The 23,870-nt window shown below is 42.1% G+C and overlaps 1 protein-coding gene across 1 annotated transcript; it reads right to left on the reverse strand.

Annotated features, from left to right (window-relative positions):
* Positions 1-19,171: 19,171 nt before the first annotated feature.
* LOC147896914 (uncharacterized) lies at positions 19,172-20,546 on the reverse strand. Its single transcript, XM_087381472.1, has 2 exons — positions 20,336-20,546; positions 19,172-20,051 (listed from the first exon to the last, which is right to left on the reverse strand). Exons 1-2 carry the CDS (start codon positions 20,450-20,452, stop codon positions 19,425-19,427), a joined length of 744 nt encoding a protein of 247 aa, XP_087237598.1. The 5' UTR covers positions 20,453-20,546; the 3' UTR covers positions 19,172-19,424.
* Positions 20,547-23,870: the final 3,324 nt, after the last annotated feature.

Genomic DNA, 23,870 nt, shown 5'->3' on the forward strand with positions numbered 1-23,870 from the left:
TATTGGCATTTTGGATTGCCATTGCAGTTGGCATTTTCTTTTGGGCCAGATTTGCTCATATGGATGCATAGTATATGCACATGAGTCAGATGCTTTGAGACATGAGTTTTGGTGATATTTCACTCTATTATGACATACACATTTGGATGCACTTGGTATTTGGTGTGATTCTCTCTTGTAGGCACTAACATTTGGGATTTTGCTTTATTTGCATTATGGCATCCTCTTCCATGTTTGAAAAGGAGTTTTTCAACATTAAAAAGTTTGATGGGACAAACTTTTCTTTGTGGAAAGAACAGATAAGGGATGTGTTTATTCAAAAGAAGCAGATTAAACCCTTGGCAGGGATTGAAGCTAAGCCTACAAATATGTCTGAGGATGATTGGAATGAGTTGGATGCATTAGCAAAGTCTACTATTAGACTTCATCTTGCACAGTCAGTTTATTTCACAGTAGTAAATGAGCAAGCTATGGAAGATTTGTGGAAGAAACTATGCCACTTATGAGAATGAAACTACCTCTAATAAAGTTTATCTCATGAAGAGGTGGTTTGAGCTGCAGATGAAAGAAGGGATCTCCATTGCTTCTCACTTGAATGAATTCAATATTATTTTCAGCCAGCTTCAGGCTTGGAAGATGAATTTTGATGCGGAGTCTAAGGCAATATTTCTCTTATGTTCATTGCCATCCTCATGGGATACCTTCCGTACAGCTGTCAGTAACTCTGCACCTGGTGGAGTACTGAAATTTGATGATGTTGTGGGTAGCTTGTTGGCCGAGGAGATTAGACGGAAGTCTATGGACCGTAACAAGCAGGATGCAGCCTTAAATGTGCAAAGGGACAGATCACAGTTCAGGGGGAAGTCCCAAGAAAGAGGAAAGTCTCGTAGCAAATCCAGGGTACGGAACATTGAGTGTTACCACTGTGGCAAGAAGGGCCATATGAAAAAGGATTGCTACAAGCTGAAAAGAGAGCAAAAGGATAAGAAAAAGAATGCAAATTGGGGTGCAAATCAAAAGGAAGAGAGTCCAAGGAAGGACAAAGGAAAAGTGAAGATCGAGGAGATTAATGCAGTCACACATGATAGTGACAATGACGTTCTCTTCGTGTCTAGTTTATCTGCAGAGTTGCTTACCACTTCAAAGGATGCATATTCCCAAGATTGGATTTTCGATTCTGGTGCTTCATTCCATGTTACTCCCCATAGGGAATGATTCTCCACTTATGACAGTGGAAAGACAGGTTGTGTGCATCTTGGAAATGACTATGCATGTGACATAGTCGGAGCAGGTGACATAAAGTTTTCTTTTGCAAATGGCTCTGCATTTATTTTGAAACATGTGAGACATGTGCTTAAGTTGACTAAGAGTCTTATTTCAGTGGGTCAGCCAGATGATGCTCGTTTTCACACCACTTTTGGCTTTCAGAGTTGGAAAATCCAGAAGGGCTCTATGCTTTTGGTTAGGGGTGCCAAGTGTGGGACTTTGTATCCCTTACATGTATCAGGGGTATTTGATCATGTTGTTGCAATAACTGAGCAACCAAGCACTTCTTTGTGGCATTGCAGGTTGGGGCACATGAGCTAGAATGGAATGAAACTCTTATGCTATTTGGGTTATGTACCGCATTTGAGTTTCTCTTATGCATAAGGCACCCATGAGGGATGTAGAAATGAGGAGAATCACTTTTCAGGATGTGAATCCACCTGCATATGTTGATAGACAGCAAGCTATCCATGCAACAAATGTGCAAGAAATGGTACCACCAAGTACTTCCACAGGTATACAATCAAGGGTAGATGATGGATCATCTATTGGTGGAAATGATGAGCCAAATGTGGCTGATATGCAGGTGGGACAACAAGATGAAATACCCTTGAGAAGATAATCTAGTGTGTCTAGACCGCCTGATAGGTTTGTTCCAGGGGTAGACTATGTGATGCTTACTGATTGCGGGGAGCCTTCTTGCTATAGAGAGGCTATGATGTGCGAGGATCAACACAAGTGGGAGTATGCTATGCAATCAGAGATGAGTTCACTTATGAAGAATAAGACTTGGGACTTGGTTTCTTTGCCACATGGAAAGAAAGCATTGCCATGTAAATGGGTCTACAAAATGAAGGTCACAGGTGATGATGTGCCTAGGTACAAGGCCTATTTGGTTCGATAAAGGGTTCAAGCAAGAGAAGGGTGTGGACTTTGATGAGATATTCTCTCCGGTTGTGAAGATGGCCACACTTAGATGCATGCTTGGACTAGTGGCATCAGAGGATATGGAGCTTATGCAGATGGATGTCAAGACAGCTTTCTTGCATGGGAATTTGCATGAGGAAATTTACATGGTGCAGCCGGAAGGCTTTGAAGAAAAGGGCAAAGAGCATTTAGTTTGCAAGCTGAAGAAGAGTCCCTATGGTCTTAAGCAAGCGCCTAGAGAATGGTATCAGAAGTTTGAGTAAAATTGATCACTGCCTCTACACTAAAAGGGTTAAGGATAATAGCCTGATAATCTTGGCACTATATGTGGATGATATGCTATTGGCTAGCAAGAATACTTATGAGCTAGATGCAATAAAGGCCAAGTTGCATGAGGCCTTTGATATGAAGGATTTGGGACTTGCAGGTCATATTCTTGGTATGCGCATCACGCGTGATCGGAGTAGGAAACTCCTTTGGCTTTCACAAAAAGAGTATATTACAAAAGTATTGCAGCGTTTCAATATGGAGGGGGGGAAGGCAGTGAGTACTCCATTGTGAAACTGAGTCATACAGATAGTCCCAAATCAGATGAGGAAAGGGCCATGATGGCCAAGGTTCCTTATGCATCAGCAGTTGGAAGTCTTATGTATGCTATGATAGCTACTAGACCAGACATTACATTTGTAGTGGGACAGTGTTAGCCGGTATATGGCTAATCCAGGAAAGAGGCATTGGGAGGCAGTTAAGTGCATCATGAGGTACATGAAGGGTACCAAGGAGATGTGCATCTGCTTTGATAAAGGAGACATGCGTGTACTTGGGTACACAGATTCAGACTATGCAGGGCATGTGGATAGTAGGAGATCCACTTCTGGTTATGTGTTCACCTTTGCAGGCGGTGCAGTGTCGTGGATGTCTCGCGCACAGAAGTGCATTGCTTTGTCTACCACAGAGGCTGAGTATGTTACAGCCACAGAGGGTTGCAAGAAGGCTATATGGCTTGATCGGCTAGTGGGAGATTTGGGGATTCATGCAGGTGTACCGACATTGCACAGTGATTCCATGAGTGCTATTCAGCTAGCACGGAATCCGGTCTTTCATGCAAAGACCAAACACATTGAGGTCAGGTACCATTTCATCAGGGAGGTACTTGAGGACAAGCGCATAGAGCTTATCAAGGTTCATACAGATGATAACCCTGCAGATATGCTGACGAAGAGTCCACTGAGTCAACGGTTTGAGTATTGTCGTGTATTGATGGGCATTGGATAGTATGCTCACTGGTTGTTCTCCCTTAAAGGCACATTGTCCTTTAAGTGGGAGGTTGTGGGGGTTAAAGGTCATTGTGCCTTTACGCCGATTATGTACAATACTCAAACACGTATATAAATGAATGAAAAAAGAAGATTAGGGTGGTTCTGCACCCACCAAGCTTGTGTGGCTCTCTATCTCTCTCTCTCCCTCTTCCGTTCTTGCTTCCGTTGAGAGCACTCTCATTCCAATCATTCTGTATGAATTTGGAGTGACACATTAGAAGTGTGATAGGGAATCTAGTAGTTGGATAAGGTCTCTCTTCTAATTCTGCATGCCAAGTTATTCAATCGACGTGTAGGGTTGTAGTCCGATCCAACGCCCATGCAGGGTTACAGCAGCATATCGGTATAGCAATTAAGTGCACTGAATTACTGGCTAATTCAGCGTGATGAATTGCCAAGATCTATAAAAAGGCCTAATTTTACCTTGGTCACATTCAACCGCCAGCTTTTCTAGCTTCCAAAAAGCTTCTTCGTTATAGCCTAGATGTTCTCGAATTCATTGAACTCCTCAGTAGCCTTTTGCGTGGACTTAATTCCATGGAATTTGATCTCTCATTGAATGTCGACACTGGGCTATCTACCTTCAATTCTGCCTTCGTGATCAAAAGAAGAAATGATTGATGTCTGACCAATTGTAGTGTTTGAGATGGGCTCCCATGATTTTCATTCGATGGCAATCAAGGTTAAAAGACAAATCTTGCAATTGAGAGAAAAAGATGCATGATAATGGCCGCATAATGGCTATGAAGACAAGATGTGGTCTTGTGCTAATGGATGTGGTTCTAGGATTTAAAGCTCAGGATGAGCTTGAATACCCGAGTCATTGAATGATGCAAATGTTTTGACCACTCCAAAACATATTTTCAAGAACCATTTTCCATTTGAAATGTCCTTTTAGTCAATCAGTTGTCACCAATATAGGTTCCAAATAGAGGGAAATGCAGGTGGTAGAACTAGTCAACAACTCCACGACAACATTGTATGCAAAGGAAAGGGAATGCTAAAATTTTAAGAAGGCATTTGTATACCTTTCTCAATTCATGGTGTTAATTGATTATCAAAACATCCCAAAGGCATGTGAGGGGCCTATCTTGCAAATGATTACTCAAGTTGGAACCTTTTTAGGACCATGTGATCATTACAAAGCCCTTGGACATCCATGGTCCTCTTTCTTGCAATGGATCTTTACTAAAATCAATGTGGTGGTAATATGCTTAGTTGGAAAGCTCACTACAATCACATGATCATCAATAAAGAGCAATTGTAGGAAATAAGCCTATGCAAATCCAAGAGCTTCAGTATAGCCATGTGCTCATGTTAACCGATTGGTTAACAATATGCCATCGCTGCTTAATGATGTCATTTGATGGATAGTGGCTCATGTTAACCGATTGGTTAACAATATGCCATCGCTGATTAATGATGTCATTTGATGGATAGTGGCAAGTCCATAGAGCTAGGATTATGCCTCAGATCCAAATAGCCCAAGATGATTGTAAAAAAATGAGGAAAGAGAGTGGTATAAAGGGAATAGGGTTGGCCCTCCCTTCAAAAGGTGACATGTATAAAAGGCCACGTGGTTGACTTTGGTCTTCATTATTGGATACACAAGTTTGGAATACAAGTCCCCTCTTCTTTTTCAAGAGTGTTTTTGGGTGTTCTCTTGTTTCCTTTGTAGTGCCTTTGTGTTTGCCACTCCATCCCCATTCATTCTCCTCTTCTCCTCCCCTTCTCCCTCTCTTCTCCCATCTCCCCTTTCCCTCTTTCTCTCATGGAAGCACATTGTAGCAATCTGGGAGCCACTTGAGTGACACTTGCGGATAGCTCGTGCTTTGCATTTCTCTCACAAGGAGTAGCTTGCAGTGGAGGCTCCATCGGCATTCCTTCCAGATTCCCACGACACGTGAGTCACCATCAAGACCACACATCTTTGGTGTCATTGCTGGGGAGTTCAAGGTATGCTTTTGCATTGCACTTGCTTTCTCTCATCATCTACCCATTGCTCATTGTTTCAAGCTTAACTTAGAGCTTTGTTAGTGGAGTTGTAGGATAGGAATGAGTGGAGAAGTGTGAGTTTAGAAAGAGAAAAGAAGAAGCTGTCATTTTCTTTTTGGGAAGCATTTTGGATCATTTGAAGCTTGCACTTTTTATGTTTTTTAGTGTTTTGAGTTGGTAGGAAGATAGTTTGGAAGATTACTGAGTCATGTATGGTGTCAACACTCACAAAAACAACCAAGAATGAGGAATCATGCTGAAAATCAAGGTGGTTTTGAGTATTGATAGTCACCTCTTTAAGAAATCTCTCATTTTGCATTCAAATGTTGTTCTTTTTTGTTGTTTTTTGCATTGAGTAGGTAGATTAGGTAGTTTAGCATCTCCTTATCATTAAAAAACCTGAATAGAAACTTCAAAATCATCAAAAATCAGTCGACGAAACTACGAATTCCTATCCTAACGGCCCGTCACCATAGCTCGATATCCTACCGACCTGTTGCCTTATGCCTCTATCTCGTTGATCAAATAGGAGTTGACCCAATGCCATAATGATATCCCGTTGGATTGATAGCTGTCAGTACGTAACCCACCGTCCTAATTAACTATTGTCAGTCAGCTACCCCATGGATTAAACAGGCGTTGACCCAACACCATAACTCTATCCCACCGACTAGCTATCCTACCAGTCGGTGCCTTAGCTCTATCTCATCGGGTCATCGCTTTTAAACTCTATCCCATCGACCTGCTATCCCTCGCGGTTATTTCTTTAACTCTATCCTGCCGACCTGTTATCCCTCCGGGTCGTTGCTTTAACTCTATCCCACCGGGTCATTGCTTTAACTCTATCCCATTGGTTCGTTGCTTTAGCCCTCCTCGCCTGGAGGGATAGCTCAGGGAAGCCACAAGGGGTTGTTGCCCCTTGACCCCACATTGAGGCAGAATTGGAGCCTCAATTGTGCCAATGAACACATGATCTTGAGATCAAGAAGAGTCCTACAAGCTCACCCTGAGCCTGAAGATAGTGCCTGAAATACCATCTTGTCGACCTCCATACCTAGCTTGGCATCCTCAGGGCCAGCAAGCTCAAAAGTCGAATCTCACTCCTTGTAAGAACCACTACCAAGTGAATTATCCAGCTTGGTAGAGTCCATGAGTTAAGACGGAGACGGAGACATGGGTGAACCCTCTAACCTTAGAACCTTAGTGGATCTAAACTCTAGCTCCAATGATCTCTAGTCTCCTACCCCAAGTCTACAACTGTAACTACATTAAGGGAAACCTTTTCTAATATCAAGGGAAGGTTTGATTGAAAACCCAACTGACCCACTGAACCCATTTGTTGGGCAGACTAGAGAATTAGAAGAGCCTCAAGTGCCAACCCAACCACCAACGTCAAAAGCAATGCTCAAGGAACCAAGTCCCACTATACCTATGGGCAATCAACCTCCACCATACCAATTCTTTGATGATAGGCAATCCTATGGGGATGGATTTGGCCCTACATTCTTACGAGAGTCCCAAATGTTGAACCAAAGGAGGCAAAGGATTAACCTTGAAGGCCCACAATCATAGACCCTTTACCTTAGAAGCCCCAATGATTCCTCCTTGGCAACAAAACATGGGAGATATTCCTTATTCAACAAGCACCTCTTATAGGCCTGAGCTTTGGATGAACACACCACTCCCTAGAGAGGACCTCCAGTCTAACCTGTTAGGCCCAACCCAACCCAAGTCACAATGCAAATGCCTAGTGAGCCTGGATCCTCCCATCCCAACCTTGTGCCATCAAATCCATGGAACCCTTCATCAAGACCACCAATGTATGGGACACGGCCCACCATTCCACAACATTCTCTTGTACCACAAATGGTCCTTACGGATGAAGCTATGAGGATCCTAGTGCATGCGCTAGGAAGGGGAGCTGTCGCCCCACCATTAATGTTTCTAAGAAGGGATACCAATCTCTCAAGGAGCAAGCCTATCACAATCTCCAAGCTAATCACCAAGCTCATAGGAGAAGGAGACCTAGTTTCCCATGTTGAGAGATTTGAACAAATCTGAGAGACCTTTGGTGATTTCAGATATCTAGACAAGCTCAATGCTTTTGGCTTGATTCTTGATGGCAAGGATGGACAATGATTTAGAGCCTTAAATCCTGAGAAGAAAATAAATTGGGACACATTGCATAAATCTTTCATTCTAGGGTTTGTCCCCAGTGGATCCCGATTAATCAACTTTATGGGGTGAAGCAAAAGGAGAATGAGTCCTTAAGAAACTATATCACCAAGATTAAACATCTGAAATCACAATGTGAACCCCATGAAAGGATGAGTGATGCGCAGCTTCTACCATGCTTCCTCATAGGGCTAGTGGATGCTAAGCCGCATGATCATCTGTCTGCTATGAATCCCACATCGTTCGAGCTATGTAGCAAAATGACGATATGCCTAGGGGATAACATGAGGGAGAAGCCCCAAAAGGATAACTCTTTAGGTTCCTCTAATATGTACCAAACGACAAAGGATTTAATATTAGAAGCAACTAAGGATGCAAGCATGATACCCAAGGTGCTAAACATGGAAGAGTTGGCCACCGATCTATTAAACAAGTTGGGCCACCAATGGAAGGTAGAAGCATCAAAAGAGGCTCCTAGCAACCCCCGTCTACTTCCACGAAGGGATAACATATGGTGTGGTGTATGCAATGTAAATCATCCCATTAATGAGTGCCCTCATCTTAGGGGAAGGCCGTCACTCTACAATGCCCATTGTGTTTGTTGGGAGAATCACCACACATCCCAATGTCGTTATCATAGGGTGATCCCGCAACCCATGTATCAACAAAGGCCACATCTAGCATTGCCTACACCACCCAATCCATCCAATCAGCCATAATTGGCAATACAAGGAGCCACATCAACTATTCAAAGGCAATTTAGGGCTCAAAATATTCCATTACCCCTGCCAGTACCTAGACCTCAACCACCACCACCACAAATTACTCCCCTAAATTGAGTATTGGTGGAAGAGCTACCTAGTGATTGGGGCAACCCTGAACCAACCTTTAGTGGAAATGAGTACCCTCAATCTAGTGACAATGAAAATAGGTCTAGCATTATAAGTCACTATGTAAGGCGAGATGACCAATTTATATAGATCTACCAAGCACCACCGATTCCTTAAAAAATGGGATATATGAACAACTTGGAAAAGACACTATCCATTCAATGTTATATGTGTTATGGCCCCCACTGATGCAATGAGTGTCCATACAAGGGAGCAATGAATCAGCTAGTCACATGTACACTAGTGTCTAATACACCACTGCCATTGTGCACCGAGTGTGGTATGGACCATCTTTTCAAGGATTTCCTGATAAGAATGCCATCTAAGTCCACAAGTATTAACTTATTAAAGCATTGAGAGAGGACAAGTGTCATCAATATCCTTGAATGTAATCATGAGGTTGCAAGCCGAAGCCCTTAATAAAGAGCTTCACAAATAAGCCAAAAGGGATAAAGCTAGCACATCACAGCCTAGGGAGGCAACTCAATCAACACGAGAGTAAGCACCAAGGTTGCAATGAAGATTGGGAAGGGACATAATAAGGTCATCATCCAAGATGGGTCAGATGAAGATACAGCCTCCCTAGCAACATCACCTTCCTCTAGTGGTACTTTCTCAAACAGTAGCAGTAACAAGCACCTTCATGAGGCAAATAAGGGAATGATAAGGGCCTCAGCCCCCCATGGACAAGACATGACACCTAAGGATCACGGTGAATATCCCAATCCATGGGTGGGAAAACAATGTCTCACCAAGGCACATAAATTGGTATGCAAGTGCCAAGAGGAAAGTGAGCAGAGGCTCAAGGCAAGCAAGAGTGCTGATGCAACTCATCCAAGACATGAGATAGCCACTCAAGCCTCAAAAGCCTTGCAAATACCTGAAAGGGTAGATGAAGAAGGTGTGTCATGCTCTTTAACAGAGGGATCCACCCTAACGCGGTTGACATTTAAAGAAGACCCCACCTTGCATGTGGGGGTTAAAGGCCACTGTACCTTGACCCCAGTTATGTATAGTACTCAAACACATATATATATAGATGATATAGAAGATTATGGTATTCTGCACCCACCAAAACTTGTGTGGCTCTCTCTTCTGGATCTCCCTTTCTCTTACCCTCTTCCATTGTTGAGATCTCTCAACTGGTATCAGAGCGTGGTATTCTAGCTGAGCCCAGGTGTGAGCCTGGACCCTGAAGTCTACTGCTACAGCTCTGTGGGAGGAAGGAGAAGCTCCGTTGGGTGACTTTACCTGCATCTTGGTGTGCAAATACCTTTGAAAAGTTCTCTGAGTGGTTTTTTTTTGCAAGCCAATAGGTGGTTTTGGAGGCAAAAGACAATCTATTTTGCAAGCCAGCAGGTGGTTTTGGAGGCAAAAGACAATCTATTTTAGACCTAAGAGTCTTGTGATGAAGATATCTTTATCTAGAAGCTAAATCTTGCCCTAAGATCAAAAGCAAAGTTGTAGAAGACTTTGATTTATTTATTTTTCGTTTTTACATCTTTGTCATTGGAGCTTTTAGTGAAAAGTTACAGCTCTTGCAAAAAGTGACAAAATTCAATTTCTGATACTATTTTTTATGCAATCTATTATGTGCCTATGCAAAATCATGTGAGTGCATGTGATGTGTCTAACTATATGCTTATTTGTGGGATTTGATAGGGAAACTAAGACTCAAACATCCCTAATGTGCAAAAAACGTGCGTATGCAGTGAGTGTGCGTGTAACAATCTAGTGCAAACTATATGTGCAAAAACGTGCATATGCGAGTGAGTGCTTGTGATACAATCTAATCCTAACTAAGGAAGACTTGGTTTCCCAAATCTTCGTTTTTGTCGGGGATGGCTCGCGTGTTGACGTAGTAGTGCTTCAGTCGGCTCCCGTTTATTGTTGTGTTGCATTGGACTCCATCTAGTGTTTCAAGTAGCACAGCTCCAATGGGATTCATCTTTCGTACTCGGTAGGGTCCTTGACCTAGATATTTCAGTTTTCCCTTGTGTACTTTGGCATTGTATAACAGGACTAAGTCGCCTTCCTTGATGTCTTTAGCTTTCAAATTCCTGTCAAACCATGCCTTTCTTCGACATTTTTCTGTTGTCATGGCATGATAAGCGACTAGTCTTGTCTCTGTATGCTTTTCCAACTGACAGAGCCTTTCTTTCAAGGACTCATGATCACCCATGCGTTCCTGTATTGCGATGCGCAGGCTTGGTATTACAAATTCGAGTGGGACCACGGCTTCAAGGCCGTACACCAATTGAAAAGGTGTGTTCCCTGTACTGACCTTGAATGTGGTTTTGTATGCCCATAAGGCTGCATTCAGTTTCTCTGCCCAATCAGAACGCTGTGGTTCTACTACCTTGGTGAGGATATTGCATATGATTTTATTTGTGGATTCTGCTAGTCCATTCCCTTGGGGGTAGTAGGGTGTGCTTTTTCTATGAATGACCATGAAGCCAGACAAGAGTTCTTGGATTACCTCATTGACAAAATGTGTGCCTCTATCCGACACAATTTCAAGGGGGCATCCGAATCGGGTGATCACATGTTCGTACAAGAATCTTGCTGTGCTTTTGGCATCTGCCTTTCTGACTGCTTTAGCTTCAGCCCATTTTGTAAAGTAATCAGTGGCCACAATGATGTAGCGTGCCTGTGTTCCTTTTGCTGCTGGATGTATGGGACCCACATAATCAATCCCCCATTTTTCAAATGGCTGTTGTGCAACAACTGTTGTTAGAGGATTGAAGTCTTTGTGTTGTGGTTTAATAGTTCGTTGGCATACATCATAGCCTTTTACATATTCATAGGCATCTGCCCACAGTGTTGGCCACCAGTAGCCTGCGAGGAGAACTTTTCTTGCTGTGGCTTCCTCTTGGAAGTGTCCTCCTGCAATGCCTTCATGGACTTCACTCAGGATTGGCAGGATCTCATGAGGCATTACACATCTTCGTAATATCTGGTCCTTGCCCATCTTGTATAGTTGTCCTGCAATGAGTTGATATGGTGCAGCCTTTAGAATCAATTTTGTGGCATCTACTGCTTTCATGTCAGGGGGTGGTCTTCCTGCCATCAAGTACCCAATGATATCTCCACACCATTCTGGAACAGCATCTATTTGAAATAGTGTGGCATCTGGTAAGTCATCTTCTATTCCAGTGGCTTCTTCTCCTGTCTTGACTCGAGACATGTGATCGGCAATGTAGTGTTGGGCACCTTTGCGGACCACAATTTTGAAGTTGAATTCCTGTAGCAAGAGGAGCCATCTGGTTATTCTTCCTGTGGTACACGGACGGTTCACAAGATAAAGCAATGCTTGATGGTCGGTGTAGAAGACAAAATCATTTGCGAGTAGATAGTGCCGAAATTTCTTTACACTGTACACCATTGCTAGGGCTTCTCTTTCTGTGGTTGTATAGTTGATCTCTGCATCATTAAGTTGTCGACTGGCGAAGTAGATGGGGTAGTCTTTCTTATGTTCACCAGGTTGACAAAGCACACTCCCAATTGCATACTTGGATCCATCAGTATGAACATGAAAATCAATATCCCAATTGGGAGATAGAAGGATACATGCGAGTTGTACATGCAAGTTCTACATGCAAGTTCTACATGCGAGTTGTACATGCAAGTTCTACATACGACTTCTACATACAACTCCTACATGCAACTCCTACATGCGAGTTGTACATGCGAGTTCTACATGCAAGCTCTACATGCGAGTTGTACATGCAAGTTCTACATACGACTTCTACATACAACTTCTATATGCAAGTTCTACATGTAGAGAGAGAATGTGTTATAATTCCTACATGCAGAGAGTGAAGCTCTCCAACTTGTATAAATACCCATAATGGAATGAAGCCCACACTCTTTGGGGCATTGTGTTGAGTTCTACTTTGGTATTCCAAGCAATTATCTCAAGTGTCCATGCTTCCTTGCACTCCACGTCCAAAAGCATGTCCTAACCTTGCAACTCCTCCTCCCCTCTCCTCCAACCTTGCAACCCATCCTCTCCCTCTCCTCCTCCCTCCTCCTCCTCCTCCTCCCTCTTCCTCCTCCTCCTCCCTCCTCCTCCTTCCTCCTCTTCCCTCCTCCTCCTCCTCCTCCTCCTCCCTCCTCCTCCTCTTTCCCCCATGCTCTTACACCTTCTTCCTCTCCCACTCCTATGCTCCCCCTAAACCCTTGGTTCCTCAACCCTTAATCTCCATGATCTACAAGGGAGACGAGTTCTCCACCATGTACTCTACTCTAAACCTTGGAATCTCTTCTAAACTCTGGAACCTCCTTCTAAACCTTGGAACTCCTTCTAACCTTGGAACCTCCTTCTAAACCTGGAACTCCCTCTAACCTTGGAACCTTTTCTAAACCCTGGAACCCCCTTCTAACCCTTAACTCCTCCTAAACCCTACAACCCCTAATGAAGACGAAAGCCTTCATTACCTCAACCATGATGATACACGTTACTTTTACACATGCATGCACTATGTTTGCTTACCACACTTAAGCCTACGTCTCTCACCAGAACATGACTCGAGGTCCTAAGCTACACATATACTACAAACGACAACTCCAATATATCTATAGGTGACAAAAAGCCTCGGAACGTGCATACTAAGAAAACCCTACTCTTCCTACGAAAGCAATAGGAAAGAGCCAACAATAAACCATGATAATTTTCCACTTTCAAATACCTCGATAGTGGTATTTGCCATGCCTCTATGTTAAGAATTCAAGCGTTGATTATTTGATAAACCATGATAATTTGCCACTTTCAAATACCTCTATCGTGGTATTTTCCATGTCTCTATGTTTAAAATTCAAGCGTTGATTATTTGATAAACCATAATAATATTACACTTCCTAAAACCTCGATCGTGGTATTCTATGTTTAAAATAGAAGTGTTGATTACTTGATAAACCATGATAATTTGCCACTTCCAGAAACCTCGATCATGGTATTTGCTATGTTTAAAATTCAAGCGTTCCAAATACCTCTATCATGGTATTCGCCATGCCCCCATGTTTAAAATTCAAAAAGCTTCACGCACTCAAATCACATGCATGTATAACTTCACCATGCATGTTGATGATGTGGCTCGCCATCATCATGATGTGTATACATGTGGCTGATGTGGCACCATGCATGTTGATGATGTGGCAATATGGTGTGGAATATATGAGGCTCTTCCATGACGTGAAAATGTGATGTGGCATGATGAGTTGGCATTCATGAGGTGGTAGATTGACATGGCAAACTGAGGTGGAGGGATTGGTGATGTGGTAATGTTGACGAGGTACGCCAAGGTGGCAAGGTGTGATGACATGGCTCTAAGAGTTCCTATGATGTGGAATGGTGAGGTGGCACATGTGGTTGATGTGGCAGCATGTGTGGCAATCTAAGGTGACATGGAAACGAGTGATGTCACATCTCCTTGATGACATGGCACCATGTGGTCTAACAATGTGGCATGCTGACAAGGCAAAAATTGATGACTCAGCCTTCCACATGGGCAGCATGCACACTCCAAAGGCTTGCCACTAGGATCGGTGATGCTCCTAACCTACCTCACCAAGCCTAGTACCAAGCCTACCTTGTCTTGGTATTAGGCTTGGGTGGCCCTTTTTCCCCCACAAAAGGGAGATTTCACTTGTGGAGGCCATAATGTACCCTTCCCTTACTCAAATTTAACCATTTTTTTTTACTCTTATTCATCACGTGGAGGACTAAATATATTAACATTTTTGAAGTGTTTGGTCATGCTTAAGAATCACTAGATTTATTTTTAATATTCTTTGTTGATCCTCTAAGGACTAAAAGTAAAAATTAAACTTCAATCTCCCTAAATCTAACCGTTGGATTTGGGATTTAATGATTGAACCACATACCCTTATGTGCCTACTAACCTTCCACTGAATTGGATTTGCTTAATTATTCAAAATACTAAAAAAATGTGGTGTGCTACTAAAATGCATGTATTTTATGACTTTATTTATAGAAAATATTTATTGATAATTTGATAAATCATTCAAATAATTATCAATAAATCAAGTTAATCTCTACATAATGTAAAAACACCACCTACAAAGTTTCAATAACATTTAATCTAAAATGAGTGAGAAATTCAGAATTTAATATGACACTCTGTATTCGTGACAAAGGTGTGACCATTGCATGTGACAAAGAAATTTTTTGTGCGTGCATCGAATTTTCGATAGACCATACCATTGTGTGCACATTAGCAAGTGTGATGTTGTGTTTGAAGACTTCAAAGACTAGATCCATAGGGAAGTAGGTGAGATTTGCATTTTTATGTGCCAAAAAGCTTGTTTTTCCACCTCCTAAGGATTGGGGAGTGAGCTAAAAGTGGACACCCTTAGCTTACTACTTCCCAGTCATACCTTACACTTGCGGACGGTTGAAAATTGAATAGTCTCCAAGTACCAATGCACTATCTGAGTAAATGCTTTATGCTAGTTTAGGGTTTCTATGTCTATGTATGCCAGTGTGAATGCCTATGTATGCTAGTGTGAACACCTATGTCTATGCTTCTATGTTTGTATATGATTTATGCTTCATGCTTTATGTGATTCTAAGTATTAAATGATAAGGCACTGTGATCCAAAATTGTGGTGTGATAGCTTAAGGACTTAGTGTTATTTTATAGACTTAGTGTTATTTGTTAATTGAGAGGCTAAGGTACACTTTTTGTCGAATGTAGCTAGCATGAAATTTCAAAGTTGTACTCTCTCTCTCTCTCTCTCTCTCTCTCTCTCTCTCTCTCTCTCTCTCTCTCTCTCTCTCTCTCTCTCTCTCTCTCTCTCTCTCTCTCTCTCTATCTATCTATCTATCTATCTATCTATCTCCAAGCAAACTTAACATACATCAAATCCTTTTTAATGAGCTATACAAAGCATAGTTTATGAGAGAGTCATACAAAGAATAGTCTCCAAGCAATCTAGCCTCATGAGCACTCCAGCATCTTAGCACGGTCTGTGATTTCCCTGGAAGAATATTTAAGAGAGTTAGTCCTGGGTAAATCATTGATTCCCACAAATGAGTGACACCTTCGAAAGTGTGGAGTAGAAGAATAGTCATGGCTTGTGTCAGCACTGATATAAACTTTGCATTTGCATTGACAAATTCTTCCATGCAGGCCAAAGTTTTGGAGAGTGCATCAACTTCAAGGCATCTTGCAAAAAGGACATTTGGACATGGTATTCACAGCAACATCTATATTGGTCCTTCAACTTGCACACAAAAAGAGGGTTTAGTGATTCAAATGACCGCAACTAAATTTTGCACTATGGGGTCTATGTTTTGAATCGATGAAAGAACTCAACCTTCCATCAATAGGAAGAATCAACGTACCAAACATTTTGAACATACCTATAAACTACCACATGTAGGTACAAATTTAGCAAGCCACAAATAACCACAAGCAAGTACTAACTAAGAAATACCACATGTAAGTGCTAATTAGTAGACCATCACATGCAGGTACGTTCTAAAACACTAACTAGTAACTCCCACATGCACGTACTAATTAGTAGACCAAATTAACTGACTCCTCTCCTTATTTGAACATTTCACATTTGGTTTGTGTTTTAAGCTTTTTGAAACTACATACTTGGCTAGAATCGGGAGCATCTATTGTCTCTATGCCAGCATGGACTTAGGTAGCACACAATGTGTGTTTAGAGTAGCAGCAAACCGCTTCTACTTACATAAGGCTAGGAATAATCTCCATTAGGAATCCTCAACATGCATCTTCAACATGCAAGTCCCACATGCATGTTCTACATACAACTTCTACATATGATTCCTACATGCAACTTCTACATACGATTCCTACATGCAACTCCTACATGCATGTTCTACATGCAACTTCTATATGTGTATCCTAGATGCAAGTTCTACATGTAGAGAGAGAATTTCCTACAATTCCTACATGCAGAGAGAGAAGCTCTCCAACTTGTATAAATACCCCATAATGGAATGAAGCCCACACTCTTTGGGACATTGTATTGAGTTCTACTTTGGTATTCCAATCAATTGTCTCCAAGTGTCCATGCTTCCTTGCATGCCACATTTAAAAGCATGTCCTAACCTTGCAACTCATCCTCCCCTCTCCTACAACCTTGCAACCCCTCCTCTCCCTCTCCTCCTCCCAACTCTTCCTCTACCTATCCTCCTCCCTTTTCTCCTCGCTCCTCCTTCCTTCTCTTCCTCCCTTCTCCTCCCTCCTCCTCCCTTCTCTTCCTCCCTTCTCCTCCATCTCCTCTTCCCTTATCCTCTCTCTCCTCATCCCTCTGCTCTTATACCTTCTTCCTCTCCCACTCCTATGGTCCCCTTAAACCCTTAGTCCCTCAACCCTTGGCCTCCATGATCTATGAGGGAGATGAGTTCTCCACCATTTACTCTACCCTGAACCTTGGATCCTCCTTCTAACCCTTAAAATCCTTTTGCACCCTGGACCCTCTTTTAAACATTGGAACCTCCTTTTGCATCCTGAACCTCCCTCTAAACCCTTAAACTCTTCCTAAAGCCTACGTCTCTCACGGGAATACGACTCGAGGTCCTAAGCTATAGTTATACTACAAATGACGACAATGATATATCTGTAGGTGGCAAAAAGCCTTGGAACCCTACATACAGAGATTACCCTGCTCTTCCTACGAAAGCCATGGGAAAGATCCAATAACATCATTTTGAGAAGTCTCAAAGAATGTTGGAAACAACGATGTTAGATTAGTACCTAGCATTGATAGTGGCAACTAGAATTATAGGAGCTAACTAGCATATGACAATGGTTACTAGCAATCATAGGTGCTAGTTAGCATATGACAATGGTTACTAGCAATCATAGGTGCTAGTTAGCATATGATTGGTAACCAGTATTGCAAGTATTAACTAGCATTACAGGTGTTGACCAGCATTGTACATGCTAAATTGGCATTACAGGTGCTATCCAGGATTGCAGTTGCTAATTAGCATAGAATTGCATGTGCTTACCAACATTGCAAGTGCTAACAACAAGCATAGCATTGCAAGTGCTAACCAACGTAGCTTTGTAGGTCCTAACAAACAATGTAGGTGCTAACCAGTATTCCAAGCTAAATAGCATTGCACGTGCCAAACAACATAGCATTGTAAGTGCTAACCAACATTATAGGTGCTAGCTTTAGTGTGACAGTGGGAGACAGCACTGTAGCTATTTCTCACAAGCATATGATAGTGTTAACTAGCGTTTCTTGGGCTATCTAGCATATGATTTTGGTAACCTACAATGTAGGTTCCTAGTAAGCATCGTAGTGATTACAAACATTGCATGTGCTAAATACCATTTGACAATGGTAAATAGGTAGAAGTGAGAGTGGTAGCTAGCATATGATATAATATGATAGTGGTAACCAACATAATCAAAATTTTGAGTATGAACTAGCATATGTCAATGGTAACCAACACATTAGGTGCTTCATGTATAATGCACAGTATGAGATTATACCCGAGGCTCATCACTTAGGTGCAATGAGTGCTTGATGTAGTTCATTTTGCCAGATCTTTTTCCACAAACATCCTTCTTGTTGGGAGAAAAACATGTCTTAGCCTCCCAAATGAGTATACAAGTTCCTTTGTTTCATCAATGATTTAGCTACTAGTGCAATGTTGCTTCCAACATGCAACCAATGAGAATAGTCTATTACAATCAACTTGGGCATTCAATCTCAACCTTGCTTGATACAAACAATGCCTAAGAACTCTTCAAACTTTTGATAAGGGAATTCCCTTATGAAAGTTCCTAAACATAAACAATGCAATTCCCTTCAAAAATAACAGATTCTCTATGAGGAATGCTTGGACATCGTGTATTTCTCTTGATGACATTGGGTGATGAAGTACTTGTACTTGGGGATATTAAAGGATTGCATTGAAAGTTCACATTTGAGTTCTCTTATAATGCTGTCCGAACGTGTTGCATCACTACATCTTTCCATGTGTTGCATTGATTCACCAATTTGGTTTCTCAATTCAACATTCAAATGTGCAATTAACAAGCTAAAACTAAGTAACATTTTGATTAACAAACAATATCAACAAGAAATCCATGCACAGAGAGAGAGAGTCCCTCTCTCTCTACCCAATATGCAATATACTAAATGCAATATACAATCTACCCAAGAATGGACACTTGCTAGGTCTTAGAATTTTTGGAGATGAAGCCTACCACCTCTCCCCTCAAAATAGCCGTCTCCAAAATTAGATTTTAAATTTCTTTTCAAAATACAATTTCATTTTGAATATGACGTTCATTTTCGAATTTGAGTTTAGCGCGCACAACTTGACCGTTTGAAAGATGGCGCTGTTTGAAGAACAGTTGCAGCTTTCTTATCCATAGCTGACATTATCCGAGAGTTGCGATCGCAAGACATTACACCACGGCATTTTTTTCCAGCCATACATTCAGCTTTATCCTTAAGCCATGCAGAAACATTAAATATTCAATGTGAAACTTCGACACATTAGCTCAAGAGCCAATTTTGAAGGAGACGTTATAAGCGACCCTTTAAACAGATATATCAAAAGAACAATGCCAAAACAGAGGGAAACCTGAACTCAGGGACTTTTTTTACATTCATCAAAATGCTACACAAAGCCCAAAAAATGGGCCTTTACGATTGATCAGGGCCACCGCAATATTTACAACAGCCTTGAAGTCGTGTACAAGGCAAACAATCAGAAATTTCTGTTGAGGGGAGCACCCGTGAGAATGAAAATTATGTCTACGGAAGCACCCCCTCTTCTCTAAATACTAATGAACTCAACTATCCTAGAACCAAAGAAATATCCTCACTAAGCTTTCTTCGCCTTCTTGGACGCAGGTTTCGGTGCCTTCTTCACTTTAGGAGATTTGGTAGCCGGCTTCGCCTTCACAGACTTAGGCTTCGGAGATTTAGCTTTCAGAGCCTTCTTCACTGGCGACTTCGGAGGAGCAGCCTTTACAGGTTTTGGCGAAGTCGGAACAACCACTGACGATACCTTCTTAGGTGTAGCAACCTTCTTGGGCGTAGAAGCCTTCTTGGGTTTGGACGCTGTGACCTTCTTGGGGGACTTCGCCGCCTTCACTTTCTTCGGAGGCTTCGCTGGCTTGGGAGCCTTAGATGGCTTCACTGCCTTTGGAGCCTTGACAGTTTTCGGGGCCTTCGGGGCTTTCGGAACTTTCGGAGCCTTAGGCGCAGTCGATGGCTTCGAAGCTTTGAGAGACTTCGGAGCAGCCTTCTTCAGATCGTCCGACAGTTTGTATGAGCCCTTCACCTTCACTAATTTTCCCTGCTTCACAAGATTCTTCAGCTGTACAGACAACAGCTTCTTGAAGTTCGCAGGGAGGACACTTTTGTACTTGGTCTCGATGTACTTTGCAACGGCGTACTGGCTGGATCCGCTACGCTCCTTGAGCGAAGTAATCGCCTCCACGCTCATCTGCAAACCGGAAGCCACGGGAAAAGACCCAAAAGAGGTTAAGCTTGAGAGCAAAAGGAAAAACTAAAGAACAAAGGACCGTTTCAGCAGTGAGAGAGCGAAATCCCCGAGGGCGCTCCAGGGTAAAATTCAAGGCAATTCTAGCCAAATTAAAGACATTATCGAGCGCAGGAGGAGCACGGGAGAACAGAAACGCGGTAAGAACCGGAGAGGGAAGCCAAAACGAGCTCAAAAAACATCGTTAAATTCGCAGGAAAGCAAGGGGGAGGGAGGGGAGGAAGGACCTGGAGGTAGGTGGGATGGGAGGGTTCGGGTTTGGGGGATTTGGGCTTGAGGGATTTGGGTTTCTTGGGGGTGGAAGAAGTTTTTTTGGGGGCAGGAGCGACCTCAGGAGCGGCCATGGCGATGGGAGCAGGGCAGGAAAAGAGCTGAGAGCTTAAAAAAAAAACGGTTTGAAGTAGCAAGCAAAAGGTGGGTGGGTGGTAAGAGGGAAGATGGGGAAGCCTTGCCTTTTAAACTTTGCTTCAACTTTGGCACCCCTTTGTTATTGGCCTCTTCCTGTCTTCCCATTGGTTGGTTCCTTCCGATTTTGGATCGCTGGGCCCTTCTTCCCTTTATCCTGTCCGTCCGATCTCCCCCCATCCACGGCTCCCCCCCCCCCCCCCCCCCCTTGCTTCCCTTCTAAGCTTCTTCTTCTTTCTTTCTTTCTCTTTCTTTCTCAAGCTTCTTTGTTTCTCCCTCTCTCCTATTACTTCTCTCCTCACCATTCGATTATGCACTTGCATGGCCCTCAAGGAGTGCCTACATGTGTGTATGTGTATGTATGCTTACTGAAAGAGTGTCTCTATGTGTGTGTGTGTGTGTGTGTGTGTGTGTGTGTGTGTTTTTTCAGACAAACAACAAGCACACACACAATGCACAAACACATAGATGCCTTAATAACATGCACACACAAAACCTCGAAGAAGCATACACCAAACAAAGGTTAGTACACATGTGCACATGCACAAAGGCACACATAGCAAGCGCACGCGCGCGCACACACACACACACACACACACACAACACACACAGCATGCACATACAAACCTTAAAGAAGAAACATACATACACCAAACAAAGGTTAGTACGCACGCACATGCACACATGTACACACACACGCATGCACGCACACAAGCACAGGCATTTGGAGTCCATCTCTGTATGCATTCTACATTCAACTCACATTGGCCCTTTTTTGTACTTTTGAGGTTTGCCTTGATGTTGAGGCTTTATGCATAGCTAGCTTTGTTGTTCTTTAGTAGCTTTAGCTTTGCTTGTATCACTAGTTTTATGCATTGTTATAGAGGCCTTGCATCTCATTGTCCCACTGCTATTGCTACTTCATTTAACACCTCTATGTACACATCAATAGTAGTCTTAAGGAACGCAATGCACACACAAGCAAGCAAACACAAACTCATACAACACACAAACACACTCACACAATAAGCATATACAACACAAGCACAAAGCACAAAAGGCTCAACTAGATTGGAACAAAAGGTGGAAAGCATGGAGGATTTCCATTTCTCGAGCAATACTTCCTGACCAAAATCATCTTTGAGCAATGAGGGCCAATTTTATGGATGGTACCAATCAATGCTTTGCTAAATATTGAGCTTCAAAAGTTAGATTGGCAACAATGAATGGCAATGCTAAATGCAATACTCCAAATGTAAGAACTATGCTTGGAATTGTGCTTGACAAACTGAATGGCAATGTTAAATTGGAATGCAGGCATTGCCTTATTGACTAACATGGCTTTCAATTGATCCATAGGTGTAGCATTTGATTGGCTTGATCTGGCATTTGATCCATCAACCTGGCTTCAGTTTGTGATTGATTGGTTAACATGGTCTCAAATTCATCCTTGATTGTCCAATGTGGCATTTGATTGATTAATCCATGTGGCTTGTGTCTGTTGATGAATGTGGCATTCCTAACATCTAGATGGGGCTTACACAACACATCTACCATTCCACTCTCTTGGGAATTGAAACCAAGGACTCCCAAGAAGCTAATGCAAGAGCGGAGACTAGTTTGGTTTTGTTCTCTTAGTGGTGGCCTTCTAGTTTAGCTTTTATTTCTTAGAGCTCTAGCCCCCTCCCACGTATCCCACTCCTATGTAGTTTGCAATGGATAGATATGTTATCTTAGTTTATGTCCTTGCCTTGAACAATCAAGGCAATTGATATTACATCAGTTTACCGGTGCCAGCTTTTTCAAGCATTGAATCCCTTCTAGCTACAATAGTTCTCTTTCAATGCCTCACTCTATGCTCAAACAATGAATCCTCCTCAAGGAGCTCTGCGTAGAATCTCTAGTCCCACCGAATCCCTTTGTCATGGCCCTTACAGAGATGATAAAGCAAGACGAGAGACTCTTGACGCTTTCTCATTGAGAATTTTCCATTCGAATAGCAAAGCAATGGTGAGAAAAGTACCACATGCAAATTATACTCCTAAAAATATCTTCAAATCCCCAAGCAATGGGGAGAAACGAACCATATGAGAAACATACTCCCAAATATGTCTACAGAACCCCCAACATAGCATTGGGGGGTTTGCAGACATTTTTAGGAGTGTCGTTTTGGAGACTAACTAGCACAATAATTATTATGCCTATGAGAGGAGCTTATCCATTGCTCCATCAATTTGGGAAAACTTTATTGCGCTAGGTACTCAATTGCAATCTCACATTGTGATTATTCTCAGGGTCGTAATAGAAAAGCAAGGGATGTGATGAAAGGGAGGAAATCCCAAAAAGTAGTATAAGGTGACTTTGATGAAATTTTGTGTGCATGCAATGAAGAATTCTACAACAAGACATCACAAGGCAATCTGAAAGGGAAAGGGGAGATGGGAAGAGACAAGTCAGCCATCAAAAAGATGGCAATGAAGGAGTGGAGGACTTGCATTAAAGCTCGACCACAGTCAGCAGGTGTTGTTCAAGGTAACAATCTCCATCACTTTTCTCTCAAATGCTCCCACTAATTCAAGATTCACAAGATGAAGCTGATGAAGCAAGTCGAAATCAAATTCTCATGCTTGAGTGCATGACTATAAGAAAAATCAGAAGTTGGGAAATAAGATGCAAGTAGACACAAAATCACTCTTCTCTTACATGATTTAATATCCCACAACTTCAAGGTATGAAGAATAATGGATGAATGAACTTTCCCCTTGTTGGAATGACAACTTTGCTTCCCCATTTAGGAGCAATGGACTCGGCCTAGTTGGAATTACAGCTGAGCAATGGAATTACCTATGGTTCTCAAAGAGAGATGAACTGGCTCTAGGATGATTGCAAGTGTAGATCAACTAGTTTTGGGATGATTACAAACATAGATTAACTTGCTTTGGGCTAGATAATTGTCAAAACAACTTTGGAGAATCAACTTTGACAAACTTTAGAAGGAAGTGGACAATGGGGTAAAAGATGCCTAAATCATCAAGCTTGGTACACATTGGCACATTTGTTGTAACTTTTGGAAGGAATCATCAACTAGAGAGGATATTGAAGGATAAAACGAGATGGGTAGGCTGTAGTCGACTGCCACATTGGATAATTGGATGCCATCGATTGATTCAATGCCACATTAATCAATTGATTGGATGCCAAGTTGATAATCTATATGCCACAATGTTGATCGATTGATTGGATGCCAGGTTGATCATCTAAATGCACTTCAATTGATAAATATTGTATTAGTGACTTGGAGTGATGTCATTGTCTTGGATCTAGTATATAATCATGTCTTGCATTACATCTTTCAAT

This window comes from Dipteris shenzhenensis, chromosome 11 (genome assembly GCF_047967505.1).
Source record: "Dipteris shenzhenensis isolate YYH24624 ecotype China chromosome 11, Dip_SZ_1.0, whole genome shotgun sequence".
NCBI classification, from domain to species: Eukaryota; Viridiplantae; Streptophyta; class Polypodiopsida; order Gleicheniales; family Dipteridaceae; genus Dipteris; species Dipteris shenzhenensis.